Consider the following 23,009-nt stretch of genomic DNA (forward strand, 5'->3'; position numbering starts at 1 on the left):
CTATATTAAGATTTCCACTGTTTCTTTTCGAGGCGTCCAATCAGCTGTTTTGTTAGTAAATCCAGGGCTGCAGAAAGTAGTGATGGGTCATTCATTGTTCGTGAGTAAACACGAAGTATATTTATAGTTAAGAGAATATGTTATAATCTCCAATTGGAAATACTAATTAATAAGCACCCCACAATATACAGAAAACACATTTATAGGTAAAAAAATTATTATATATTATATATTCCTCATTGTTATGTACTCATAGTTTTCTTCTCTACTCGTCTGTTGCATTAGAAAACAACGCTTAAACACTTTTTTGCACTATTCAAAGAACTCGAGCATGGAGAAGCATCTTTAAAATGCATTATATATATCGCCTTTAAGCCCGGATCCGGGATATTGGATCGCGTTCAGCTATTTCAGTGAGTGTAGGAGACATTTTAGCAGGAATGCACATAACGTTCAGTTGGCTGCGGAGCTTACAATTAATTAATGCAAAACGCGTTAAATGGACTTAAAGTTTGTGTTTAGAAAATACATATTGCAGACACGAAAATCAACTGGAAAGCCAAGTTACATTTTTTATAGGCATTTGCACATGTTTCCGGGGGTTTCAGTAATCAAAATTCAGCTACGTTTCTGTTCTGTATATTGGGGGAAGTGTATAGGGAAGTTGCGGAAAGGTGTCCCATCCTCGCTAGATGTGGCGGCTGGTGACAGTTGTGCGAAGCGGAACTGAGGGGAGAGCTCTCCTTACGCGGCGCGAATCGACTGAATGATCTGGAAAATGGCCGAGCCGCAGACCACGAAGATGAACAGCGCCAGGAGCCAGGGACCCACGGGATACTGACCCTCTTTCGTTTTCTGCAATGGGAAATATGTTGAGATTAGCTGTGACATGCAGTTGGAGATTATTGGAATTAGTGGCACGAGCGTCGATAGCGAACATCTAATCAAAGTTCCAGAAGAGCCGATAACACTCGCACAAACACCAGCTTCCCCCGCCCTCCTCTCACACACACACACTCATACCCAAGCGCACGCATCAGCAATAAAATCAATGACGGCGTGGCACTTTTCGCAATTGATTATCGCCTCCTGATGGACTTTCCTTACACATAACTCCTTATGCACTTCTCGGAGTCCATTTAAACTCAAACTTAAAACCAAACTCACCGAGGATTTGGGGACATTGCCACGCATCGTCACATATTTGCTGGCCTTCTCGTTGGCGACGCGCATTCTCTGTGGTGGAGCCATTGTTGTGTTGTTTGTCTTGGGATGCACGCGTCGCACACTGAAATAAGCACAAAGCAATGGAGCTCTAGTTAATTAACCGTTTGCGAGTGCAACTGTCCGATTTGAGCTTGCAAGCAGTGATTTAAATCTTACCTTTGGAAATAACAAAACGAATGAGGCTACGTGTCAGCCAGTGTTACCAGAGTGCGTTGCCGATTGGCTAAAAAGACCAAAAATAGCTAGAAATAGCTAAGAAAGAGAAGTATCGATATATTTAATTAATTCTTCTTTTTACATTGGTATTTGACGTCATGTATAAGAATTCTACCCCAAAGGTGAGCATTTGACGAAATGTTCTCTACACGTGTAAAATCAAAATCTCAAATTTCACTTAAGTACCAAAAATATTTAAGATTATAGTATTATTTATTTGGTATTTATTTATAGAAAAAAACGATAAAACGCTAGATAAAAATCAATATCGGCTTATTTTAAGGCTATCAGCTATTTTCAAGCTACATAAGCTTTTTCACTTTCAGAGATGCCAGAATGGTAGAGCAAAAACATCGATGTATATTGATAGTGACGGCACAGAATCATCGATGGTCGAAAAACATCGATTATTAGAACATTCGATAAACATCGAAGTGCATCGATGTTTTAATCGTATATTGCGCACCTCTACTAAATGGCAACACGGACAACGTAGCTGGAGAAGATCATCACATTGGACCCAAGGAGAGGAGTGGCCGTTGCAGAAGAAGCCGTCATCCCATCTCAATCTCAGTGCACCAGCCCCGGCCGGACGGACGGAAGCATGACGACGATGGACGCCAGCGCCCTGCCGTCGGAGCTGCTCGTGACCCCGCAGCCGCTGGTTGGCTTCTGCGGGCTGGACACGGCGCGAGTGGGCGTGCACAAGGCCGTGTGGGAGGCGTTTAGCGGGAGTTTGCAGCGCAAGGCCGCCGACAGGGCGGCAGTGCAGTACAAGCTGCTGCCGCCCAACTACGAGTTCCCGGTGGCTAAGCCCAAGCGCGCCTCCTACGAGTGGTATCATCCAAAGGGCATACTCAAGCGCAACTGGATGCTGAAGCATCTGCACGTTCTGCCCTCGGTGGTCGTGCTCTTTCAGGACATGGAGTGGAACGACCTGCAGTGGACGGAGAAGCAAGTGCAGTGCGCCGGCATTGTTCAGGCATTGAAGAACGCCCTGCAGGAGCGGAACACCCGGCTGTGCCTGGTCATGCTGCAGAAGGCTGCCCCGTTGCCGCCGGGCGAGGATTTACTGGCGGCGGAACGGGCTGCCAGCCTGACCAGCGCCTGCGGCATTACCAGCAAGATGTTGTTCATCCTCCCGCACACGGAACACCTCACGGGCTACGCTTTACGGCTGGAGTCGGCCTTTTTGGACATGGCGCAGTCCTATTACGCGCTCATGTCGAAGCGGATACGTAACCATCGGGATCAGTTGACCGCGGCGCACACCTCGCTGAAGATTCGGCATCAGTTCAAGCTAGGATTCGTGGCGGAGATGCGGCAGGACTTTAGCACCGGCCAAAAGTGAGTTTTTCTTGTTTCTTTTTAGTGAGAAAATAATAATTACTTTAACTTTAATGTGCAGGCACTACTTCCAGGCCTACGCCAATCTGGACGAAATTCGGATAAACGATGGCAATTGTCTTGAGATTAAAACCCTGGCCGGTTTCTTGAACTACAAAATCTGCCGGCTAATGTTCAAGCTAAAGACCCCGAGAGACGCCATCAACCAGTTCATCATCCATGTAGAGAAGTACAAGTCCCGAGTGGGCTTTAAGGATCTGGCCTTTGAGCATCATGCCTGGCTGAGCACGCAGTAATTTCTAGCCTCGCTTATCTCTTTAACGTTGGAGTAACCATACGATATTTTGCTTTCAGACACTCGGTTTTCGCCGAGCTCTTTTGTGAAGCCATCAAGAACGGCCTGCCCGCCTTACAAACGCAGCACCCGGGAATCTATTACCACAAGGCAGCGGAATATGTGATGAAGCGACGTGATTCGGCCCAGCAAGCATATACCACTCTGTTGAGCTCCCCAGAGGCGACGCCTCCAACGCCGAATAGCCCCAATAGCCTGTCTCTGTACACGGAGTTCTTCGGCATTCGGGCAGTCAAGACGGGCGACCTGGTAGCCGAGCAGCAGGCCAATGTGCACCTGTGTGAAATGGAGCGCACCTTCAACCACTCGTCGGGGATCATAGCGTTGCTGAGCCAGGCCATGGCCCAGTTTAAGATCTACAAGTGCCTCAGGTTTCGCAAGAAACTAGCTATCGACATGGCTGAGGAGTACCTTAAGAGCGGTGATCATGCCAAGGCCTTGACGTGAGTTTGAATCCTTTCTCTTCGTACAGTTTGATCGATATCAAGTGCTTTAACCTTCTCCGCCAGATTGTATTCGTTAATGCTCCCGGATTATCGGCAGGAAAAGTGGTCCACCATATTTACGGACGTTCTGCTGAAGACGCTGCGCTGTGCCTTGCTCTCTGCCTCCGTGGCTGACTACATTGCCTGCAGTGTGGAAGCTCTGTCCCTGCGCCACAACCGTGGCGAGCAGGCGGAACGGATTCTGTTGCTGGAGAACCTCTGGCAGGTGTTCCAAGGTATGCCGCCCATGCCGAAGACTCAGCTGACCAGCGAAGCTCAGGCGCTGTGGACGACTGCACTGGCCAGCGTGAAGTCGCCCATTCAAATCGATTTGGATAAGGTTACCGACGTGGTGGAGATGTGCGCCACATTCGAGAGAGTGCAGCTAAACAACGACGACGTGGTCCAGTTGAAACTGATAGTGAGGTGAGTGCGGGAGTTTCGGTCGCTGAATCTCTCCTTATATACGTGTTCTTTATACTTTAAGGGTTCTTACGGATGTACCGCTGAGCGTGCGCAGCTTCCATGTAATTCTGGCCGATGCTGGAAATCCGCAGAATAGCTACAAGCTGGAGGCTCTCAAGTATCTCTGCTTTCCCAGCCTCACACAGCTGCGTCAGGAGCAGGTGGCACTGCCTCAACCGTTTGAGAAGAACATGAGATTGGAGCCTGGCTCCTACTACCAGATGTTTTGCACCACCGAGGCGCAGCAGTTCCACGAGAACACCCAGTTGCGCATTGTTCGTTTGGAGGCATACATGGGTACCGACCAGGTGGCCGCCCTGCTCACGTGCAGTTCGAGTTACTCGCGCCAATTGTTTCGGCATCACACGCGTAGCCGGGATCTCGATGACAACGTTACGATCAATCCCATTTGTTACATCGCGCCCACGTAAGTCAAAGCCATTCGTACCGGAAGACTAAACTAGTTTCCGGGAAAATTGCATGCAAGCGGCGAGTTTTATGCTCCACTGATCATCGTCTCTATATTCTAGGTTTCATCTGGACACGCAAACGAACCTTGGCCATGGCCAGGAGAATAATAGTGGCATGGATGAGCAAGAGCCCGTGGTGGCCACCACGCGAATGCTAGTCAACGAATACTATCCCGTTGTGATCACCATCAGCAATCCGTACAATGTCTATCTGCAAAATGTGGGCGTGCACATCAGTGTACCCGGAGGTCTACGGAATAGTGGTGAGTACAGATTAATTTGTCTTCATTATAATTAGAAATTAGTGGATACAAATTCTATTGGCTCCGCTAGCCTCTTGTCATATACCCCGGAAGCTAGGTTCTTAGAAATCCCTTCTCCAAGAATCAGTAGATCCTACAGATGTTATGTTTAACCTTTTTTTAAGTTTTTGAACCATTTCTTGTTTTGTATTTCTATCAATCACATGCCTAAGGCTTTGTCAATGAAGCTCCTTACAGTCTTTACATTCGTATAGACACCTGGGGACTTTTGTCGGGCACAGCCGACACCCCATGAAACTATTCCGCAGAGTTGGTTCTGGTAAACGGCCGGTCCCCCAGAGTCGCCCTCACAGGCATCCTTGACTCCAGGAACCGAGGCGCAGAACATGGTGCTGGTGATGGTGCCACGCAGCTTGTACTGGCTCATACAAGTCTTTCGGGGAATCAAAGCCACGTCCACGCTTCTCACTTGCATAGAGACGGCCTTATTGCGCTCCGAGATCTGGCCCCAGCCAGAGACCTTGATTAGTTCGCCGGCCTTCATGCTGGCATTGCAGAGCTCAATAGTGGCCACTTTGGGACCACTGAGCGGTGTCTTGAGCTTCAGAACAGCCACGTCTGTGTTGAGGGTGCGAGTACTGTAGGCCTTTGGGGTGTAGACCTTCTCCACGCCACTCCGGACACCCGTTTCGCTTAGCGTTGTAACGCCAGCCACGACCAGGATGCGGGCAGCGCCCACTCCCTTGACACAATGTGCCGCCGTGACCACATGCTGGGGTGTGACCAATGAGCCGCCGCAAATAAACCGACCACCGATGCGCAGGTTAACCAAGTAGGGCACGCTGCCGATGTCCACTGGGACGCCGCCCACAATTCGGCTGTTGGCCTCGTTGCCGGCCGCCCAGCAACTTGATGGTATCAGGTAGAGGAGGAGCAACAGCAGCAGGTGTAGGTGCCACAGAGCCGCCATCAGCTCGCTCCATGCCTCGGTGTTGTTGGCCCAATCCAGTTTCCGAGTTGCCGGAATAGCCAACTGAGTAAACACACTCTCTTCGGTCGCAGTTCCGACTCGAATCGCGCGGCGACTGCTGTTCCGATTTATATGCCTTTGAGGAAATAATCATTACAGAGCACACACACATTAGTTTATTGTGCAAATAATAATTATTTTAATAAACCATTTTGTGTGTCGCCTATCGAGCGATTCCATCAGCGAATTGGTTGGTAAGGGAATTTGAAATTGAAACCCAACAACAACGATTAAAAACCGCTGTGTAATGGGGCTTCATATCATCATCGGTGTGTTCTCGACACTTTTGATGGCCTTGTTGGTAGAATATTGGAATGCAGATTGAACTGCAGATTCCACAAATTAGTTGATTGATTAATTGGAAATATATTCAGATCGTTTCCTAATACATTTCGTGTTGCGTATTTCACTAACTATGTCCACTTTAAACTATGTTCTTCAAACTCGCTTTTATTTCCTCGCGAAGTCATGTTAATGCCCAATCCTCCGCAGAGTTTCCTCTATAAATGTTCTTACCCTGCCGCTGGCCACATTGGTATAAACACCCGGAAAAGCCAAGCGGGCGCATCCAAATCCCCAGGAAACAATGCCGCAGACCTGACCGCGGTACACCAAAGGACCACCAGAATCACCGGAGCAAGAGTCACGGAGACCCCGGACGGCAGCACAGAGCATGGAGTCACTGAGCTGAGCTACTCCGGCGTAGGATCGTCTGCATTCCGAAGCCGGCAGTATACGCACCATAGCAGCACGAACCTGTGCAGCGGGATCACGATTATTCTCTTGCGTCACACCCCAACCACTAATCCTGGCATAGGAATTAGCCTCCGGCGGATTACGGCAGCGAGCTATGAAGGCCACTTTGCTGGGCATCGGCTGGATGGCTTCCCTTAGTTTCAATAGCGCCACGTCCATGTCAAAGTTGGAAGCTGAGTAGCTGGAAGATATGTGAAAACTGGCTACGCTGCGAGTGACAGGAGCATCCTCATCCAGGCGGCTTGCGCCAGCATGAATGGTATAGTCCTCCGGCCGGGCATCAGAGACGCAGTGTGCTGCGCTTAGAACAACGCTGGCCGAGATCAGGGAACCGCCACATATGAAAAAGCCACCTTGTCGCAGGTAAACCAAGTACGGAACTTGATCGATGGTCGTCTCCTGGCCGCCCACGATGCGGGATTTGCTGGCCGAGATGGTAATCACGAATGTTACCTGGCAGAGGCACCAGAGAAGCAACCAATGTCCCGTCATGGCATGTCCAGACTGAGTGTTACCGATTGAACATACTGCATTGCAATTTGTGAAGTGATAATGATGGCTGTGAATTGCGCCTAGTCCGGAAATATATTTCCACACGATCTGCCCATTATTTCAGTATTCCGGAAGAAATCTTCTCCAATTATTATTTATTTATAAAATAGTTTGAAAGTTTCCTTTCACCAACAATGTCGCTCCACGAAGCTCTTCAGCCAGTACGTGATCGATGGAGTGCCGAGACGGGTGTAGACCCCGGGATAGCCACTGCCACAGCCATATCCCCAGGAAACAATGCCCACGGTGCGTCCATCATCGTTAATTACCGGGCCACCGGAGTCACCCTGGCAGGCATCCTTGGCATTCTCGCCCAGAGCACAGAACATGTTTTGGGTGACCCATTGCTTTGGAGATCCTACGGTTTCGCAGCACTGCTTCTGCGGGATGAGTTGCACTTTGGCCGCCTGTAGGCATTGATTCCAGTTGTGACCGTGGCTATCGATCTTGCCCCAGCCCATCACCGTGAGATTGGTCCGCTCTGGCAGATCGTTGTAGTCAATCTTGGCGAGACTCGCATTGCCGGAGATGTCAAAGGAGTGCCTTAATCGGATCACAGCCACATCAGAGTCCAGGCCTTGATCGGGGCGGTAGTGTGGCGAAACTGCAGCGTACCACGCGTGACGCATATGGTCCGAAGGCGACTGATCGCCCAGACACTGCTGTTGGGCGTGGATAGTGAGGTCGTGCAGTTGGTGGTGTCGCCGCTCCAGACAGTGGGCGGCAGTGAGTACACAGGTGGGTGAGATTAGAGCGCCACCGCAACGAAACCCTCCACTGCGTCGAAGATTGACCAGGAAGGAATGCTCACTAATGGACGTGGTCATGCCACCAAAGATCTTACCCAGCCTGCTGCCGGAGCTGGCTTCCAGCAGTGCTAGTCCAAGGAGAAGCTTTAACATGGTCTAATGGAGCCACAACCCTGGAAGCTAGCTTATATATTCCATTATCTCCTGCCGCATTCCCAAAGCTAATTGCCTGTCCGATAAACTTGAACTATTTATTCGAAACTTAAAGATTAGGCCTAACGCTAGAGAGACTATGCTCAGGAATTCTCTTTCACGACACGCAGGAACCACTGCCGTATCACTGGGACACTGGTGTAAACACCTGGCAGCGAGGAGGCGCATCCATAGCCATAGGACACGATTCCCGCAAGCTGGCCGCGATAGACCAGCGGTCCGCCCGAGTCACCATCGCAGGAATCCTTTTTGTACAGCTTGGCTGCGCACACCATGGAGCGGGTGATGCGATGTATGCCCTTGAAGGCGGACACACAGGAGGAACGTGACCACATGGGCACTATGACACTGTGCACCCGCGTGGCCGTCGATGTGGCATCGGGTGTTGTGAGTCCCCAACCGGAAATCTTGACCAAGGCGCGAGGTGGAACGGACTGAGAAGCCAGGCCAATGGTCTCTATATTGGCTCCCGTCATGTCCGCTGTCAGACGCAGCGCTGCCACGTCCATGTTCAAGGTCTTCTTATTAAAGTCCGGCCGAATGGCCACGTAATCCACCAGGCGGATGGTGGCATATGGTCCACCCTGATTGGAGGCACCACCATACACCTTGAACTCATCCTTGTTCTTTTGGTACACGCAATGTGCCGCTGTGATGACCCAACGCGGCTTGATCAGGGATCCGCCGCACAGCTCTGTAGATGTGGTCACCTGAAGGAGATACTTCTCCTGCTTAATGCTGGACACCTGGCCACCAATGATACGGGGCTCTATCGCCACGCTGCCGGCAGCGAAGGAAGTATATCCGAAGATATCCAGGACGATGAGGAGCAACAGCAAGGGCAGGCAGCGTGACGAAATCATTGTGGAATATTCATTAAAGGGAAATATGGCTTTTATAGTGCCTAAATCTCTGGGGAGGCTTTAACATTTGTACAATTGTTCAATCGGAATCTGACTCGGAATCAAAGAAATATCGAAGCGGAAACTGGGTCTATGTTGTTGGTATTACAATCTAATATTTATTATAATAACATGGGTTTCTGAACCCAACTTGAACGGAAGTATTATTTCCGATTAGTTTGACTTGATTGAATAATTAACTTTAGATCTTTGATTAATTCAAATATTTATATTGTTAGTGAGAGTTAACGTTGGTCAGGCATTTCTTATCAATCTCTTCAAGTATGAAGTATGAAGCCATCATAGAACTGGGATCAAACTTTACATTATTTTAGGTCTTACCTATTTCAACTTATTAAAATAGTCTTAAACAAACAATGCTACCAAAAACAGGCCTAAACAATGGCCTAAATATCATACTGTTTTTCTTTTCCATCGCCATAGTTATTTGACTGAAGCGTGTTTGTTATCAATGCTTTATTGTTTATATAAAATATATATATATTTATATTTACTCATTTTTAAAGACCAAACGACGCAAGGTTTTCGTTCTTTGCGTCAAGATAAATTCCAACTGTTTTATGCATGTGTTTTTATACCCTTTTATAGGTATTTTAATTTCAGTTAAATGCTTAAAACAAATTGAAGGAGCCATTTCCGAACCTATAATTCAAATATATCCCTGATTAGCATGAAAAGCCGAGTTGATCTAGACATGTAAGGGCAAAAATTAAATTTTTCTAATTTTTTCCAAAATTTCAGGGGTTACGTTTTTAAAATGTTCAAAAATTTACAAATTTTAATTTTTTATTTTGTTTAATTTAGTATGCAGATTTGTTAATGTAATAAAAACTAAACTAAATTAGTGTATTTTATGCTTAGTTATGGCTTTTTTAAGCTTTGATTTGTTTAGGGAAGTTATCGATATTAATTTCCTAGAATCTTGATATTTTAGAATAAATAAGTTATAATCGATTTAATATTATTCCAATTGCAAACAAAAAATGTATAAAAACTTCGGTTTCCCAAAGTTGCCTGTCTTTATTTTATATATATATTCTTTGTTGCGAAGTATGATGAACTTGTTTTCTATTTTTAAATGCCAAAACTCTTTATTTAACAATTATTTATTTAATCGCAAGTAGCAACTAACGACCTTAGGAGGTAGTATCAGTTGGGTTAATATTAAGTGTCCTTCAGACTTTAAAAAGACATGAAAATGAGGGTCAAAAGTTATCTGAAATGTCCATAAAAACAACGAATTGATATAATCAAAGATGTAATTTATATTATATACGATTATAATTATATTATCTTCTATAATGTTTAGTATTTCATATACCAATCATGAAATTCGATTTAGTTCATTTCAAAATGATGTTTTCTAAGATCATAAAGTCATCTTTACATGAAAAATTATTACAATGAAAGGAGTAAGATGATCTTTTTTAAGATCTGATTGATACAAAACACTTTAAATCTTTAAAAGTATAATTTCATCAGTGATCTTGGACATAATTTACTTGTGTAAGAACCTCAATTGTTGGCCATCACATTGTTGGCCCATTGACGAATGGCGGACACGGATGTGTAAACGCCAGGATATCGGGATCTGGCACAGCCAAAGCCAAAGGACACTATGCCGAACAAGGTGTTGTTCCTGGACAACGAACCGCCGGAATCCCCGCTGCACGAATCCCTGCCAGCGGCGGTGGCACAGATCATGTAGTTCGTAATGGTGGCCCTGCCGCGATAAAGGTTCCTGCACCTGCTCCTCCGCACTGCCCTTAACTGGGCAAACCTCAGGGTCCTGGAGGCCGTTGAGCTGCCTTCCGACGTGACACCCCAACCAGCTACTCGTAGATTTGAGCCCGCCTTGGGCGGGGAAGTGGCCATGGTGATGGTTTCTATATTGGTGCCCGTCATGGACTCATTCAGCTTGAGCAACGCCGCATCCATGTTCATCCTGGCGGTGGTAAACTTAGGTGCCACGTGCACGGAGTCCACAGAGCGGACGATGCCATCGCTGCCATCGAGAGTTGTGGTGCCACCGCGGACAATGAAGGCCGAGGCTGGGTTTCCCCGGACGCAATGGGCGGCGGTGAGGATCCATCGATCGTCTATGATGGAGCCGCCGCAAAGATTCGTTTGAGAGATTCGCACCTGCACCAAGTGCTTTGCTGTCGAAATGGTGGTAGAAGTGCCGCCCACAATCCTGGATTGGATCTTGGCCGAGTTTTTGCTGGCGGTTGTAGTTGCCTTCCTTCGCTGATTCAGCTTCTTGACGCCGGCTCCCGATCTGTTGGTATTCCTGTTTCTGGCCGCCACCTGGTTGGTTCTTCTGGCAGACAACTGGCGTCCCTTGACACTTCTCAGTCGCCTGTTCCGCCTCACCTTGTTGTTATTCGCCACCGCCTCGCCAAGTTGGCAGAGCTCGGCTAGGAGCAGCATGCCCAAGATTAGGTAATCCCAGCGCCAGAGCATCTTGCTGTGAACTGTGGCGCTGGTGACCTTGCCCCTGCTTTTATGGCCGGATATTCGCCGAAATACGGATCAAAACAGCTGAGCAAACAGAGATCGCGGATCACAATGGAAGGCAGTGCTTCCAATGGCATTCTTGCTTCGACTCCCAGTGACGTCAACAATCAGCTTCGATTGGTTGTAGCAGCTCTTAGCAGTACCTGTGCATGTTATCGACTATCCAGTCGGATAGGTAATTCACATCGGAGTAAACACCGGGGCTGTCCGCCGCTGCACAGCGATGCGCCCTACCCCAGGACACGACCCCCACGAGGAAGCCGTGTGCATTGACCACCGGTCCGCCTGAATCGGCGGCACAGGCATCCTTTAGTCCCGGCACCGAGGCACAGAACATGGTCGTGGTGATGTTTCGATAGCCACGGTACAAGTTCCGGCATTCGCGTTGCGGCATCACCTTCACATGGACGCTATGCAGCTGATTGGGCAGCGTCGTGGAGTCGGAGTCGGTCAAACCCCAGCCGGAGACTCTTACAAAGCTACCCGGACGCGGTGAGTTCAAAGCCAATCCTATAGGACGAGCAATGGAGGCCTGGAGCGGCTGCTGGAGCTGCAGTATAGCCACATCATGGTCCAAGGTGGTGCGACTGTAGGCCGACGGTAACAATACCTTCCGGACGTAGCGTGCATTGCTCATGTCGCTCAGATAGGTGACTCCGCCGCGGACCACGAAATCGGAGGGCGGCCCGTCATTCAGGCAATGAGCGGCGGTGAGGACGCACTGCGGCGTGATCAGGGAGCCGCCGCATTCGAAATTGCCACGCCGCCGTATATTGACCATATGCGGTTGATTCCGCACATCGCTGAGATGTCCGCCGACCACGCGCGGATTGCGTTGCAACTCCAGTTGCTCCTCCACCGCCGCTGCCGCAATCTCCGGTATCCAAAGCGTCCACATCATCGTCAGCAGAAGCAGAGCAGCTTGCATCTCGATCAGTTGACTCTCCTGTACTGGAGCTCCGAAGCCCATTACACAAACATTTATAGAGCCCAGGCCAGCCTAGCCCAGCGAGTGGCGACACTGACCTACCCAATGAGCAACCAGTTACAGAAGCCCAGAAACACCTGCGCCGCCGCCTTGTGAGCTCTCAGGTGTTTACACACGGCAATGAACTTGGTGTGGGGGCTACGAGGAAGTGAGGCGTCACCACTCTCTGTGCGGTAATGTTTGCCTTGGGTTTCAATATAAAGATAAGCTAGAGCATGGAACGGAAACTGGGAGCACAAAGAAGAGTGATTGTCTGCGGGAGCACCTGCAGGAAATTTGTTAAAGAGATAAGATGGGACACATACTGAAGGAAAGGGAACGCACTAAACCTTGTATTAAATTATTCATAACTAAGCCAAAAATTCACTTATTGCAGTTTAGAAAGCTTTTCTATGTTAGTTTTTGTTAGCTTAATAAATCTGCATACTACATTTACAATTTTAAAAAATTAAAATTTTTACAAATTTTTGACAATTTTAACGATGTAACCCCTTATAAAATTTTGGAAAATATGCGAAAAAATTGTAAATATAGTTTTCTTCAAAATTTGTTATTAATGAATTAAGATTTTAATCACGAATCGGAATATATATGACATTTGGCAATCGGTGGCTTTTTGCCCAAGTTATGACCTCAAGAAGATCTTAAAAATTCCTAATATAACTATCCAACCTCTTCCAGTTTTTCTCACCACGGATATCTCACCGGGTCGCCAGAAGCTTCACGCCCAGATCCAGATCGATGTGGGAGAGTTATCTGCTCATGGCAGCAACACGGCCACCTTCTACATCTTCAGCCTGGCGGAAGCGGAAATCAAGCTGCAACAGAGGCTCAGCTATACGTTGGATGTGGATCGTGGTCCCGGTGGAGGCGGCAGTGGTGGCGTTGGAGGCAATGCAGCCAGGGTCAGCGCAGCAACGAACAGCTCGGCGGAATCCACACCCGATCACGAGGTGAAGGGTGTGCCCAACAATAGCCTGGCGACAATTTCGCCCGTGCAGATAGAGTACCTGGACGAGACGCGGCTGCGGAAGTCACGGGAGGATGTACTGACGGTGCGTTGCTACGGGGACTTTAAGTTCGCCGCTCGCTTCTACACCCTGGACAGGAAGCCGCTGGGTCAGCTGTATCGTGGCGAGAATTTCCTACTGCGAGCCAACACAGAGGTGGTGGCCGTCGATGATGTGGAGATACTGGACAGCTTCTTTATATGTGTAAGTAATGGTTTCTTGTAAAGCTTTAAGCGTGTTTGTGACGGTTCTACTTCTCCTGCAGGATCACAATTTAGTGCAATCGAACTACAGCTTTAAGCGAAAGAAATACACCAACAAGTACAGTGCCGGTGAGCAACTGGAGAGCGTGATAGTGCTTCGCACGAATGCTACTCTGCGGGACTGGACAACTGCTCGGGATTTGGATCATCGGGGCAAGCTGGAGGGCAAGCCGGTGGCCAGTAAGTTCATTAGGCCCGCCCTCAAGCCGGCGACTGCCATCGAAGAGACCGCCTCTGGTCCCACTCCGGTGCCGCCTGCCGGTATCAGTGCCTACATGAGCAAGAGTCTGGTGGCCAAGATACCCACCACGATGACCATCATCAATAGCAACTCGGCTGTGTCAAATGCCCTGCAGGTGGCCAATGCGGGCGTGATGAGCAGTTCCCTGCACTCGGAGGAGGCCAACGAAGCTAGCGAGGCGACGACAGGCGCCGGCCAGGAGAACTTCAAGACCACTCGCTTGGTGTACAATAAGGCCTTGGAAGCTGTCCAGGGCACGGGGCATTGTCGTGGCTTTATCAAGGGCGTTTACACGTTGGAACCGGAGCGAGCGTCCGCTGTGCCCATCTTTGGGGTTTTCTGCATCCGCTGGCGACGCGCCAATGGCAAGGAGGAGAATGAGTCCAAGTTTGTGATCAGTGGCCTGGATATTGCGGAGCCACCGCTGAATATCTACTGCACCATTGAGGAGAAGATGTTCGTGAAGATGCCTATGGCTTTCAAGGTGCTACTGAAGAACCCGACAACGCATGTACTGCATCTGACAGCCAACCTGAGCATCAGCAAGACGGATAACTTTATATGCTCGGGACATAAACAGGTGGGGTATCCTCTCCCTAATGTTAATTAAAATACTAAAATATTTTTCCCCAGCTGGATATCTCCATAATGGCCTACGAGGAGAAGGAACTGGTCTACAACCTGTATCCCCTGCAAGTGGGCTGGCAGGAGCTGCCCGTGCTGAGCTTGGAGTACAACACGAAGGCGGATCCGCAGAAGAACGATAGCCAGAATGCCTTGCTCGATGAACTGGTGCAGCGGGCGCTGCCCAAACGAGTCTTTGTGCTGGTGAGTAGTTCTTAATCCTAAGATCTTGACAATGCTGACCAGGGCCTTTTTTCCAGCCACCGCTGAAGCAACAGAACAAGTAGGAATGAAGATGCCTAAGTTTAAGTGTTTTAAAGTTTACAATAAAAGTATAAACAACTCGGGCGTATGTGTGTGTAAAAATTAAACTACATCTGCTCCATGCCCTTCTTTATTGCTAACAACAAACGAAACATATATTATATATTATATTTAAAGAGTTGCAGTAGCTTAATACTTGAGTGTGTGATTGAAGTGTATGTGAATCGTATTTGTTAAGCGGGCGACTCGACATTCCTGTTCAGCAGTCAAGTCCTGCCAAGTCCTGGTCAGCACAGCAAGTTGCACATTGTATTTTCGTACATCCTTTGAACGTACACAGTAATAATAAATATAAATAGATAAAGCATACAAACTTGGTTAAGTATCCTTTTGTTTCCTGTCTGCGGAGCTTCATCACTTCCCGCTGGAGGAGAACTTGAAGACGCCACCCTTTTTCTGGTTCTTGTTCTCGTTCTGTGAAAGAGAAATCCGTTAAAGCAAAGCATAAACCATTATGGGTATTGGATCCTCACCAGCAACCGATTGCCGAACAGCATCACTGCCTTGTCCTCTGCCTCCTGGGGTGTGGCTCGTTCGCCGGCGGAAAGGATGGGCTGTCGCTGATGGATATGTAGCTTCTGCTTGATGGCCTGCGAGAATATCACCCGACGGCTCACCGATTTCATGGCCAGCAATAGATCCAGCCAGGTCCAGGTAACATTATGATACTCCAGCGTGGGTATGACTAGGGAGTAGTCCGTAATATCCTCCAGATTCTTCTCCTTGTTGCCCTTGTAGGAGACGCGGACGGGCACCTCTGGTATCTTGATGTAGATAAAGAGCTTGTTCTTCTCGGCGCGCTCCTTCATCTTCTCTACATCGTCCTTTTCGATCTTCACATAGAACTCCGAGTCCTTGGAGCCCTTCTTGGACTTACCAGAGCGCTTGGTCGACATCGACGACGATGACGCCGAGGACGCCGAGGACGATGACGAAGGCTTGACCGCTTGTAAATTTGTTGTGGAAGCCGAACTGGTGGAGGCATTGTCGTCCAGCTCGTCGCTGACCTCCGTCTCGGAGGCGTCGCGATCCGGGAAGCAGAACTTGAGCATGGTGCTGTAGAATTTCTTCGTGATGGCTATGGTGATGGGGGCCACATTGATCTCGAAGTGCTCCTTTACCGAGATCCCGCCCACTGGCGCCTTCTCCCGGCAGAAGATGCGCAGCACCCGCTTGTGCGTATCCACTGGCATGTCCTTCTGTATCTCGGTGGCCAGCAGGACATCACGATAGATTTCGCGCGGCAAGAGGTTCTCCATGCGTATGTTCCCCAGCTCCAGCAGATGCTCCACGGAATCGTCGCTCTTCGACTTTTTGGTGTAGAGGAAGGCGCTGAGAACGAGATCGGCTATGCCGATCTGACCATCCGTCTCCGTGAGCCGCCACTGGGCCCGCTTGAAGCAGATCTCGTTGGTCCGCACCATGGTCACGGATTCGTCGGATCGCACATTCAGGATCTTACTGAGCTGCGACAGCTGGGTCTCCTTGTAGCACAGCAGCATCATGTCCAGGTCCTCGCTGTACGTGTTCAGCTCCTCCTTGCTCTCGCGGATCATCTGCTGGACATGCTCGTACTCCGCTCGCAGCTCCAGGGTGTCGCCATCCTCCACCCGCTCCTTGCTGATCATGTGTATGTCTTTCTCCAGCGACCGAATCTTCATCAGCAGGCTGCGGATCACCGTCTGCTTTTGCTGGATGGGCCGTTTCTGGTCCTCCGTGGAGTGCAGCTGCAGCTGGAAGCGCATGCGGGTGAGCTTCTCCGCCGCCTGCTTGCGTTGCGGTTCTACGTAAAGCAGTAGGTTGTTCACGATGTCCAGGATCATGGCGTACTGCAGCGAGTTGGTGCAGACGTCTAGGTCGTGATGCATCAAGGTGAAAGCATCGACGGGATCGTCCTGCTTCTCCCACGGCGATAGAAGCTCCTCGGAAGGTGGCGGCGGCACCTCAGTAATGCTATTCGGATCGATGGCATCGCCGTAGCTCACGTAGAAGAACTCGCACTTACATTTGGACACGATGCGTTGCAGCTGGACGGGCTGGGCCTCACCGGAATTATCGCTCAGGAAGGCGCCCACTGTCTCAGAGACAACACCTCCCACACTGCGTCCACTGCCCACCAAATGGGAAATATCCTCGGGCAAGTTATTGATCACCGTCTCGTCCTTGTCTTGGATATTGTCCACTGTCAGCCACATAATCTCCTTCTCCAGCAGGGAGTTATTATCACCAGCACTCACGGTGGCATAGTACTGCATGCACTCCAGCAATCCCTTCCAGGTGGTCTTCGAGATGAGGGAGCGCTCCCGCCAAACAGGGCGGTGTTCGCGTTGCAATATCTCCGCCTTGGCTGCACTGATGATAACATAGCCGGACGTCTCGCAGCCCTTGAGCAGCACTTGTGAGTTGACCAAACTAATGGACCAATTCTCATGAATAATGTCCTGGGCGGAGCAAGCCTGCAGTCCCTGGAGCTGCAGCTCCCTCGACTGAGTGCTATGATCATCGCTGTACACATTGAACTTGTGGTCCGCTTCGGCGATGAGCTGTTGGAGCATGGCGGTAGCATGGATCTGGGCGGGGGCCTTCTTCAGCGAGGCACTTGGCAGTCCTTCGTTGCTCGCACTGGACAGGGTTATGGTGCTATCGCTTCGCTTATGCTTCAGCACCGCCGAATTGCCGGCACCCTCCTTGCGATAGCTCTTCACCGCCTCCGTGGAGAGGTTATTCTTCAGCTTCTGCGACTTCATAAAGGAATCGAACAGGGCAAAGGCCACATCGCGATTGCTCTTGGTCCAGGCGCCTTTTAGGTCGTACACGACCAGCTTATGCGTGGGCGTCGTCGACTTTGCCTTGACATCCTCCTCTGTAGTGGCGGCCGCCGCGGGTATTAGAGCCTCGCGTCCATAGGACACCTTGGCCACGCTGAGAAAGTAGAAGCGAACGATCTTAAAGGCATCGGCGGCTGCACTAGCGGCCAGGTTCTCTGAGCTGCTGTCCATCTTCTCGGTAACAATGCTCTTCAGCCAGATCTCGGCATCGTTGAGCTCACAGTTCATATAGATCGTTGACCAGTCCGCCTTCGGCCGATGAATGAGGCCATCCTCTATCGGGTTGAGGGACAGCGAGTGCTCAGAACTGAAGGACACACGTCGGCCATTCAGCTGGAAGCCTTTTTGCAGGGCGTGCGACATCCAGTAGAGCACCTGGAACTTGTGCAGGCACATCTGCAGGTTGGCCTTCTTGTAGTGCCTGCTGAGTGGCTTTTTCCTGGGTCGTACGTTATTGAAGACCGGTCCACGTCGCGTCGGTCTCGTCACGCCTGATAGGATAAGCTGGAGGCTCTCGAACCACCGCAACGTGCTTCCGTACAGCACCAGGCTGGGTATATCCACCTCCAGGTCTTCGCCCGCCTTTGGCTTCGTTTCAAACGATATCCAAATGTTTAGATTCAGCGACCGGAAAGCACGGAACGAGTCGTGGACCTGGTTGCTTGAGTACTCGGGCAGCTTGTTTGGGGCACATGGCATGACGGCATGATGATCATTTGGATTGGCAAGGCACACCCAATTGAGCTTCACAGTCAGTTTCAAGTTGGGGAAGTGCAGCAGGCGACAATCGTCGTAGCGGGATGCCGTTCGAACGGTAACCTGGAACGAGAAAAGGGATACATTTAATTCCCAAGCGAATCTTGCACAGCTTTTGCCGAACTCACGTTCAGCTCTCCCTTGAACATGATCTTGGCATTCGTCAATACTATGCCGCAATTGTTCCACGTCAGCTCCATTTCCTCCGTAGTGTTGTACGGATCCAGGGAGGCGTGGAGCAGTATGGTGAACTGCTTGGCTATCAGGGTTAGTCGTCCGTGCAGAAGCAGTCGCAACTTGTCCCAAAATGGCAGCGGAGGCGAGGGATCCTTGGACGGGGCCGAGATCTTTTCGAAGCTCAGATTGCACTGGGCCATCACGGGCTCCCAGCAGGCTCCAAAGGCATAACTGCAGCTCTCCAGTTCGCAGTCAAAGTCGTGGTAGAACTTCAGCGACGGCATGCTGCGCTGGATGACATCGGTTCCAAAAGGTTCGCCCACTTCAATGAAGACATCGCGTTTTGCCCGTTTGGATCCCATCTGCTCGGCGCCACAGAGATTTCCATAAAGCCGCATGCTTTTCACATAAAACATTGGCTGCGGAAAGTCCCTGAAAGACCACAGAAAATTAATATTACAGAACAAGAAGAGGTGCAGGTGCAAAGGACTCACCTCAGCATGAACTTCCACTCGGAGCAGCTGATGTTGACGCCTCGACACCACAGCGTGGTGAACTCCAGGCCCTCCTCCGGCCAGGGGCTCTCGTGATCGATCTCCCGCATCATGCGTGTCACATTATCGTAACCATGTATAGAGGTATCAGCCATTGCCATGATCTCCACATCCGTCATAATCCAAGCCAGGAGGCGTGTGCGGACGGGACCGCTTTCGCGGATCTTTTTCGAGCGTTGTATGTAGATTTCCGAGTTCTTCTTTACCAGATTCGCGTACAGGCTCTCGATGGTCCCAGCGGGCAGCAGGAGGCGTTCCGCACACAGCTCGGCAATCTTCTTGTCAAACACTGCCTTCCGCTTTAGACTCTCCAGATACTCGTCGACCAGAAGGACGTAGTTGTCGCGCAGCTTCACTTCGAAGGGATCGTCGCTTATCTCCAGCAGGAACTCCTTGATCTTGATGACCAAATCACAGGGCAGCGGAGAATCCACCGTAAATGGTTTCTTCTTGTAGTTGTGGACCAACTTGAGCCATTTGAAGTGGGACACGCACTCGCTGTTGATGGCATTGTAGAAGTCGTGGTCATAGGGGAATATGGCCTTGAAGGAGCCGATCGTGGTGACCCACACCCTGTTGGAGAGCAACTGAAAGCCGGGGAAGTTGAGGCGCTCTTGGGTGAGCACCTCCAGCCGTGGAACCGACTGCATGTCCAGCTCCTTCACCGTAAAGATGTGCTGATCGTCGATCTTGACAAAGACATTCTCCGCGTAGATTATGTTCCGATCCTTATGGCTGAAGAAAAGGCTCTCCACAAATATCTGGACGGAGTGGCGTTCGGAGAGCTTTATCTCGAAAATTGTGCTTCGTTCCGCAGATAATTCTACGACTAATCCTCCGCGAGGAACTGCCTTCTTCGCCGGCGATGCGGGCAGGGCTAGCTCCGTCTTCAGATCTACCATGTCCCTCACCAGGGTGAGCAGATGCATGTGCAGGTTGGAGTTCCAGGTGGCGTCCGTGTTGCAAGGTATGTAAATGGACAGCTTGCCCAGGGCGCCCTCCACCTGTTCGTGCTCTAAGCGAATCGTTTTGCAGGTGGCAAACACATCCGCGAAGTCAGTGAGACACAGCGACGAGGCCTTCATCGACCGCATGATGGCCATTTGGAATTCCTCTAGCTTCAGCGTGGCTACGTGCTGGGCTCGCGACAGGTAAAGTTCGGAGAAGCTGAGCAGCATGTAGGCGTTGTGATGGTTTACAAAATAGGCCGTGATGTCCTTGATTTTGACGGACACGCGCAGTGAGGTAGATGATGACGATGACGACGATAATGGCAGATCAGTTAGGTTCTGAATGGCGCTGTGCCTGGAACGTCCTGAGCTTGTCCTCTTTGGCTCTAGGCCTCGATACTGCCGCAGGCACTCCATTGACTTGACCACAAACTCCGCCAATTGCATGCTGTATTCCGTGCGGAAGGTGTGCACCGAAATGTCCAGTTTTGTGGTGTTGGCATAAGAGCATAGCTTGACCAGGCTCACGCCCAAGAAGAACGGCGATCCAGGCGAGTGGGTCTTCTTCAGATTGTTTGTATCGTTGATAGAGTTACCCAGGTTGGACCATAGCGTCTCTACCATCAGCTCCATGGTCCACTGACGCTGATTCAGCAGGAGGTTAAGGAACTTGTTGTCATACCGCGAGCTCCGCTTTTCCTCAATCTGTTCCAGCAGAAACCGCGTGTGGCTGACACTCATGGCTATGTTCTCGTCCTCCAGCTGCATCAGAAGCGAGACATTGAACAGCTCAGCACAGCCCTTGACCACGATGCGCTGCATTATCCATTCGAGGATGCCACCTTCGCGGCGGTTCTTTGCCTGCAGGCAGTCCTCGGACGCCTTGTCCAAGCACAGATGATCTGGCAGAGACTTCTGCTTGTGAATCAGTTGGAGCGGCAGCTGCTGCGAGGCCCCTCCGCTCGAGCGCTGTCGTGCGAGGAAATTGTTGTTGACAAAATCAAAGATCTCGCTGTGATTGTAGATTATCTGGAATGTCTTGAGCTTCACATACAGATTAAAGATGTCCTTCTCTAGCTGGAAATGGGGTATAATTACATAAAAGTTACATATACTGAAGGAAGCCATGCTTACCACCGAATCTATTGTGAACTGCTCTACAAACAACAGCTTTTCGTACTTGGTGTCTATATCCAAATGCTGGAACACCAACTTGGCCAGCATGGAAGGCAGCAAGGTCTTTTCATCGGTGACTTTTGAATTGAACTTGCCCGTGATCTGGGTAGCATGTTATAGATTCTCATTAAAACATATCAGGGGAAGGAGTAAATTAGATCCTTACATGAAACAACTGCAGCTTGGCACTAAAATCGTTCTGCGAGTTCTCCTTGACGGCGGAAAATGTAGCCGCCTTGATGCTAAAATTAAAGTTCTTTGGTATAATCGGCGCCAGCTTCTCATAGTTGTCATTATCATAGCTGCTCTTGGGTGAACCTAAGACCCGAGTCGTTCGCCTTGCCTGGTGGCCCGTCGTCGTCGACGTCCTGCGCTTGGCCTCGCTGAGAAACTCGTACAGTCCGCCATGGATGACGGATTTGGCATTGTTGATTACCAGACTAAGTGTCTACAAGGGAAAAGGCTATTAAATTACCTTCTACGCGTATTTAAGCCAACTCACATCCATGGAAAGCGGTCCCTGGGCAAAGAGCGAGGCGTCCAGGGTCACATCAAAGCTAACCTCTCCCAGACAGGGCCGTATTTTGTTTAGATTCTCTAATGACTGCCGTCTGGAGCTGCAGTGCCTCAGCATCTTGGCTTGCGCCTCGCTCAGCGCCGCATTCACCAGGAGGACTCGAGCATTCTGCACGATGCTCCCATCCAGATGCAGTTCCTTGGCCGTCGCATGCAGGAACCAGCCGGGATCAAAGTCATTATTCATCAGCACCACCGATATGTTGTTCACATGGACGGCCATAAATTGTGCGAAGGTGATGATGCTGGCCGGCACCTTGGTCTGCCGAAAGTCCGGCACACCCTTTGCCTCCTTAGACGAGGGCATCGCGGGCAGTTGCTGGAGCGGGTCGTCATCGGTGTCAACATCCTGCCAGTTGCGTATGTCCTTGTTGATGCGAATGTCACGGATGTAAATGGAAAGCAGCTTGGTCACTTCGGTGGTGAAGAAGCTGCTGCGCAGGCACACCTCCTCGATTTGCTATGGTAAAAACAAGAATTGGGGGCATTTGACTTCTATAGGAATTTCTTTACTTAAGAGCGGCTACGCCTACCACCGAGAATCCGCTCTTGCTGATGTGCACATTCTTCAGGGACAGATATGGCAGCGAGATACGTCCGATCCGAACTTTGACCCGAAACCGCTTGATCAGATACCAGCTAATGACCGTGGGCAAGACCCTAAAATAGAGAAGAGGGATTCAATTATGTTTTTATGATCGCTCGAACGACAACCAGTCAGCAGGCCTGGGCGTTGGGAGCTTCTACTTACCAATAAAGGAGTATAAAGAGCACCAGGCAGAATACAAGCAGCTGGAGCATCATGTCTGCACCTTAAGAAACATAGCGCCCCCACTTTTCTGTTGCAATAAGTTTTTTTAATTTATATTTACTGAAATTTGCTTGTCAAACATGATGCGGCAATAAAGTGACCATAGCCAGATCTTTAAAAAATACTATAATCAAATATACCAAAAGAAAACTAAAAAAAAAAC

The 23,009-nt window shown here is 49.7% G+C and overlaps 9 protein-coding genes across 12 annotated transcripts; 1 reads left to right on the forward strand and 8 right to left on the reverse strand.

Annotated features, from left to right (window-relative positions):
* Positions 1-199: 199 nt before the first annotated feature.
* On the reverse strand, positions 200-1,436 carry LOC110182801 (stress-associated endoplasmic reticulum protein 2). The gene is made up of 3 exons (XM_020950934.2): positions 1,384-1,436; positions 1,168-1,288; positions 200-855 (listed from the first exon to the last, which is right to left on the reverse strand). The coding sequence occupies exons 2-3, from the start codon at positions 1,249-1,251 to the stop codon at positions 745-747; spliced, it is 195 nt and encodes a 64-aa protein (XP_020806593.1). The 5' UTR covers positions 1,252-1,288; positions 1,384-1,436; the 3' UTR covers positions 200-744.
* Positions 1,168-23,007, reverse strand: hob (bridge-like lipid transfer protein family member hobbit). 4 transcript variants are annotated; one of them, XR_015273087.1, is made up of 11 exons: positions 22,787-23,007; positions 22,569-22,695; positions 21,962-22,495; positions 21,626-21,907; positions 21,418-21,561; positions 19,274-21,360; positions 18,731-19,211; positions 15,492-18,665; positions 15,333-15,432; positions 1,384-1,479; positions 1,168-1,288 (listed from the first exon to the last, which is right to left on the reverse strand). XR_015273087.1 is itself a non-coding variant. In XM_020950860.2 (10 exons), the coding sequence occupies exons 1-9, from the start codon at positions 22,837-22,839 to the stop codon at positions 15,373-15,375; spliced, it is 6,942 nt and encodes a 2,313-aa protein (XP_020806519.2). In that variant the 5' UTR covers positions 22,840-23,007; the 3' UTR covers positions 15,049-15,282; positions 15,333-15,372. The 4 variants fall into 4 exon arrangements, 3 of the variants coding, with proteins under 3 accessions (XP_020806519.2, XP_020806518.2, XP_086695244.1); XM_020950860.2 differs by lacking the exons at positions 1,168-1,288; positions 1,384-1,479 and adding an exon at positions 15,049-15,282; XM_020950859.2 differs by lacking the exons at positions 1,168-1,288; positions 1,384-1,479 and having other exon boundaries at positions 15,049-15,432.
* Positions 1,877-15,331, forward strand: gry (trafficking protein particle complex subunit 11 gry). Its single transcript, XM_020950862.2, has 10 exons — positions 1,877-2,790; positions 2,852-3,082; positions 3,145-3,588; positions 3,655-4,056; positions 4,118-4,522; positions 4,626-4,828; positions 13,238-13,770; positions 13,832-14,650; positions 14,704-14,898; positions 14,955-15,331. The coding sequence occupies exons 1-10, from the start codon at positions 2,048-2,050 to the stop codon at positions 14,979-14,981; spliced, it is 4,002 nt and encodes a 1,333-aa protein (XP_020806521.2). The 5' UTR covers positions 1,877-2,047; the 3' UTR covers positions 14,982-15,331.
* LOC110182756 (seminase) lies at positions 4,836-7,138 on the reverse strand. The gene has a single exon (XM_020950867.2). The coding sequence runs from the start codon at positions 5,796-5,798 to the stop codon at positions 5,028-5,030; it is 771 nt and encodes a 256-aa protein (XP_020806526.2). The 5' UTR covers positions 5,799-7,138; the 3' UTR covers positions 4,836-5,027.
* LOC147644894 (seminase) lies at positions 6,294-7,106 on the reverse strand. Its single transcript, XM_086839161.1, has one exon. The coding sequence runs from the start codon at positions 7,104-7,106 to the stop codon at positions 6,330-6,332; it is 777 nt and encodes a 258-aa protein (XP_086695287.1). The 3' UTR covers positions 6,294-6,329.
* LOC110182755 (uncharacterized) lies at positions 6,294-8,068 on the reverse strand. Its single transcript, XM_020950866.2, has one exon. The coding sequence runs from the start codon at positions 8,066-8,068 to the stop codon at positions 7,292-7,294; it is 777 nt and encodes a 258-aa protein (XP_020806525.2). The 3' UTR covers positions 6,294-7,291.
* On the reverse strand, positions 6,294-8,991 carry LOC110182807 (seminase). Its single transcript, XM_020950945.2, has one exon. The coding sequence runs from the start codon at positions 8,989-8,991 to the stop codon at positions 8,212-8,214; it is 780 nt and encodes a 259-aa protein (XP_020806604.2). The 3' UTR covers positions 6,294-8,211.
* Positions 10,296-11,514, reverse strand: LOC110182753 (trypsin beta). The gene has a single exon (XM_020950864.2). The coding sequence runs from the start codon at positions 11,512-11,514 to the stop codon at positions 10,567-10,569; it is 948 nt and encodes a 315-aa protein (XP_020806523.2). The 3' UTR covers positions 10,296-10,566.
* On the reverse strand, positions 10,296-12,538 carry LOC110182754 (trypsin beta). The gene has a single exon (XM_086839150.1). The coding sequence runs from the start codon at positions 12,536-12,538 to the stop codon at positions 11,702-11,704; it is 837 nt and encodes a 278-aa protein (XP_086695276.1). The 3' UTR covers positions 10,296-11,701.
* Positions 23,008-23,009: the final 2 nt, after the last annotated feature.

The sequence above is a fragment of the Drosophila serrata genome, unplaced genomic scaffold, assembly GCF_035046125.1.
Source record: "Drosophila serrata isolate PLE 108 unplaced genomic scaffold, ASM3504612v1 contig_71, whole genome shotgun sequence".
In the NCBI taxonomy this organism is placed as follows: Eukaryota; Metazoa; Arthropoda; class Insecta; order Diptera; family Drosophilidae; genus Drosophila; species Drosophila serrata.